This window comes from Bidens hawaiensis, unplaced genomic scaffold (genome assembly GCF_021521415.1).
Source record: "Bidens hawaiensis isolate Kalapana, Puna unplaced genomic scaffold, B.hawaiensis_p1.1 tig00036757_1, whole genome shotgun sequence".
In the NCBI taxonomy this organism is placed as follows: domain Eukaryota; kingdom Viridiplantae; phylum Streptophyta; class Magnoliopsida; order Asterales; family Asteraceae; genus Bidens; species Bidens hawaiensis.
Window position 1 is genome coordinate 153172 of NW_027505432.1, and position 4290 is coordinate 157461.

Here is a 4290-nt window from a genome sequence, read left to right on the forward strand (position 1 = left end):
AATTAATCTTACCAATTATTTGATGTAAAAATCCTATAAAATAGGGATATACTAAAATTTAATATCCAAATTAAAAAGAAAAAGATATTATTTATAATTAATAAACAATTTTATAGTAAAAAACATAAGCGGGGTTATGGGTCACCAAATTCAGATAGCTTTTAAACGGGTTATAACATATCATTTATTTATGAAACTCTTTCATCATCAAACCCTAAGTATATTATTAATTTTCTTACAATAAAGAAAATTAAAATCCAAAAAATAAATATTAAAAAACAAAAAATATAAAACAACCATTCTCTCAAGCCATCAGATTGCTTTATTTGTAAATGAAGGTTTCTCACGCATTTGACCCGAATTCACGGGTAAATGTCTCACCAAACCCAGATAGCTCTTTAACGGGTTATAACATCTCATTATATTAAAAAATAATCTCATAAAATATTTGATATGAAAATCTTATAAAATAGGGATATACTAAAAATTAATATCCTATTTTATTTAAAAAAGATATTATTTATAATTAAGAAACACTTTTATAATAAAGAAAATAAACGGGTAATGGATATCACCAAACCCAGATAGCTTTTTAACCGGATTGTAATATATCATTTATTTGTAAAACCATTTCATCATCAAACCTCAAGTATATTAATTATTAACTTTATTATAATAAATAAAATTAAAATCCAAATATACATATATAAATATTAAAAACAAATAATGTAAAATAACCCCCGTAATACGAAGAATATAAGAAAAGAAATGGGCTTTTTCTAGGGGGAAAATCCCCAAAATAGCCCATATACAAAATGAGATTCTAACGTTGTGCCATAAACTTAATATTTCCAAAAATGACCCTCTTTAACTCATTTTTGACCATGTGTTAGAAAATCTAACGCGTCTTTGACGACATGTTAGCATAACACGTCGTCAAAGACGCGTTGGATTTTCTAACACATGGTTAAAAACGCTAACATGTCGTCAAAGGCACGTTAGATTTCCTAACACATGGTTAAAGATGAGTTAGTCTTCCAAACACGTAGTCAAAGATCTGTTAGCATCAAACGCGTAGTCGAAGATATGTTAGCTTTATTGTTTGTTTGTTTTTAATATTATATTTTTATAACTAGTTTAACTTACATTTGTTTTTCTTTTGTAACTTTTAATATATAAAAGTTTTATATTATTTCGAATATACCGACGAGACATGCTTACTTTTACCTACTGACCGGCATAAACTAACTCAAACTCGAGCCGTGCCAAATCAATATCGAAATATTCAATAAAATTTTGACCCCGCTCGGTTTTAAATAAAATTTATGTCGGTCCGTAGATAAAGGTAAACATTTCTCGTCGGTATATTCGAAATAATATAAAAGTTTATATATTAAAAGTTATAAAAGAAAAACTAGTTATAAAAATATAATATTAAAAAACAAACAAAAAGCTAACATATATTCGACTATGCGTTTGATGCTAACATATCTTTGACTACGTGTTTGAAGGTCTAACTCATCTTTAACCATGTGTTAGGAAATCTAACGCGTTTTTGACGACGTATTAGCGTCTTTAACCATGTGTTAGGAAATCCAACGCGTCTTGATGACGTGTTATGCTAACATGTCGTCAAAAACGCGTTAGATTTCCTAATAAATGATCAAAGATGAATTAAAGAGGGTTATTTTTAGAAATATTAAATTTATGAGAAAAAGTTTCTATTTTTGTGGATTGGTATTTTGGAGATTTTCCCTTTTTCTAGGAGATCACACAACACATGAACGTTTCTCAATTTGCCACCAACCGCAACGCCACTGCCACACACAACTTCAACCCATAGATAAGGTCCTTCTTACCTTCATAAAACCGACTCTTTTGTCACTTCAAGAAACCCCTTTGAACCACACCACAACCCGTCTATTTAATCACCTTCACTTCACATTCCAATTACACATGTGGACTCTTCCAATCCACTAAAAACCCAGTAATATATCCTCTCAAGATTACACCTTTGCAGACCCACAACTTCCAACTTTAATCTTTACGCCTTTTTGGCAAATGGGTGTGTGGTTATATTCAAATTAGTGTAATTTCCCAACTGGGTTTTTGATTTTGTTGCGTAAAAATTTGATCTTGGTGTGATTCAAGAAGATGATGCTGGCGACATGCCATAATCTTGAATTTGGTAAAACCGGGTTTGCTGATGTTGCTGCTTGTGGGTGTTCTTTCAATTCTTCTTTCGACCGGTTTCGGTCCAGAAATTATGCAAGAAAAGTGATTCGGAGTGGCCGGAGATTGATATGTTGCCGCAGGGATGATAATATTGCAAAGTGTAGAGTGGTGTCTACTGAAGCTGCTGGCACTTTGCTGAATGGTGGATTTGTTAACTAATTTGCATTTATGTTTACAATTGAGTTTATTGAGTTTGGTTTAATATTGTGTTTTGTTAATAGGGGATGCACCAGGGCCTCCATCAGTGTTAAGTGGGAAGAAAGAATCGGCAGCCGATTTGTTCGAGATTGTTTCGGATGATCTTCTGACCTTGAACAAGAATCTACAATCTGTGAGTCATTGTTTTTTTGTTTTTTTTTTTTGTGTTATGTTGTTGAAAGCTTTGACTTTCTTGAGTCAAGTTGCTAGCTTTAGGTACTTCAAGATTGAGGATTGTGATTTTGCATTAGAATTCGGGTTGTGTTATAAATGTTTAGTAATAAGCTACTAATTACTTTCCCAATGGCTTTGTGTTTACTGATTTGTGAATTTTAATGTTGAGAATTTTGACTTTCTTGAGTCAAAGTTGCTAGCTTTAGGTACTTCAAGATTGAAGATTGTGAATTTGCAGTAGAGTTAGACTTAAAGGGTGTACTAAAACAATTTGATAACATGATCATAATAAATTTTCCAATGGTTTTTAAGGTTTCCTTAAATGTTTATTGGGCTTGAGGCACGCTTCATGTGCATTCGGTCAAAATTGGTCTAATATAGGTTAGGAATCGCGTGATACTAAAAAATGATCAAAAGGATAAAAGATTTTACGAATGGTTTATATGATTAATGGTGGCACATTTCATATCATAACTTTCTGCTACTTTTACTTTTTTATGTTTTATAAAACTGATATGGTTTTTATGTTGTTTGTGTGGTAGATTGTTGGTGCCGAAAACCCAGTTTTAATGTCGGCTGCTGAGCAGATATTTAGTGCGGGTGGGAAGAGAATGAGACCAGCCTTGGTTTTCTTAGTGTCAAGAGCCACGCTAGCGCTTACGGGTTTAGAGTGAGTTTTTTATATTGTTAGCTATTTATTTTGAATCCCTAAATGATTCGATATTAATGTAATATGTTGTTTGTGGTAACTCAGGGAACTCACGCGAGAACATAGGCGTTTGGCAGAAATCATTGAAATGATTCATACTGCAAGCTTAATACATGATGATGTGTTGGATGAAAGTGATATGAGAAGAGGTAAAAGCTTTTAGATACATAAATATTTTTCATGATTTTCTAAATTAAGCACTTTTTTTTTTCAGGCAAAGAAACCGTTCATCAGTTATATGGTACACGAGTGGCGGTTCTAGCTGGTGATTTTATGTTTGCACAATCATCATGGTACCTTGCGAGTCTTGAAAACCTTGAGGTCATAAAGCTTATTAGCCAGGTATATTATACTAAATTATCATTGCATTGTGTATACTTAAAAAGTAGTGGTTTAAACGAGCCAAGCCGCTCGTGAGCTACTCGAGATCGGCTCACTAAAAGCTCGACTAGAGCCTAGCTTAAACGAGCTCGAGCCTAAAAGTAAGCTAGATAAACAAACGAGATCGAGATCAAGATCAAGCTTCACTTATCGAGCTGTCTCGCTAGCCTAAACGGGCCTATTGTTTGTAACTTTATATCAATTTTTAGTGTATTAAATGTATGTTTATATAACAATTATTATTGTCTATATAATTATGATAAAGTAACTATATAATATTTGTTAAGTTGTATATAAATCATAATTAAAATAGGCCTATAAAATTTTAAAAATATATATTAATTAATAAATATAAACGATCCAAGCTCGCGCTCGAACTTGAAAAACTACTCACGAGCCAAGCTCGAGCTTTGGAAATAGAGACATAGAGGTCGAAACGAGCCGAGCTTGAGCTCTCACAAGTTAAACGAGCTGAGCTTGAGCTCTCATAATTAAACGAGCTGAGCTTTAGAAATAGAGCTCGAAATGAGCCAAGCTCAAGCTCTTGTAAGTTGAACGAGCCGAGCTCGAGCTTAAAAAATACTAACAAACCA

General features: G+C 32.7%; 1 protein-coding gene across 1 annotated transcript; it reads left to right on the plus strand.

Annotated features, from left to right (window-relative positions):
* The first annotated feature begins 1958 nt into the window (after nucleotides 1–1958).
* On the plus strand, nucleotides 1959–3733 carry LOC143613154 (solanesyl diphosphate synthase 2, chloroplastic-like). Its single transcript, XM_077086940.1, has 5 exons — nucleotides 1959–2377; nucleotides 2457–2566; nucleotides 3150–3277; nucleotides 3362–3465; nucleotides 3531–3733. The coding sequence occupies exons 1-5, from the start codon at nucleotides 2155–2157 to the stop codon at nucleotides 3731–3733; spliced, it is 768 nt and encodes a 255-aa protein (XP_076943055.1). The 5' UTR covers nucleotides 1959–2154.
* The last annotated feature ends 557 nt before the right edge of the window (nucleotides 3734–4290 follow it).

What these genes read in the sequence shown, in the direction of transcription:
- LOC143613154 (XM_077086940.1), top strand. Translation starts at nt 2,155, where the DNA reads ATGATGCTGGCGACATGCCATAATCTTGAATTTGGTAAAACCGGGTTT. An exon ending in TGCTGGCACTTTGCTGAATG is followed by an intron (nt 2,378 to 2,456) that starts GTGGATTTGTTA and finishes TTTTGTTAATAG; the next exon opens with GGGATGCACCAGGGCCTCCA. An exon ending in TGAAAGTGATATGAGAAGAG is followed by an intron (nt 3,466 to 3,530) that starts GTAAAAGCTTTT and finishes TTTTTTTTTCAG; the next exon opens with GCAAAGAAACCGTTCATCAG.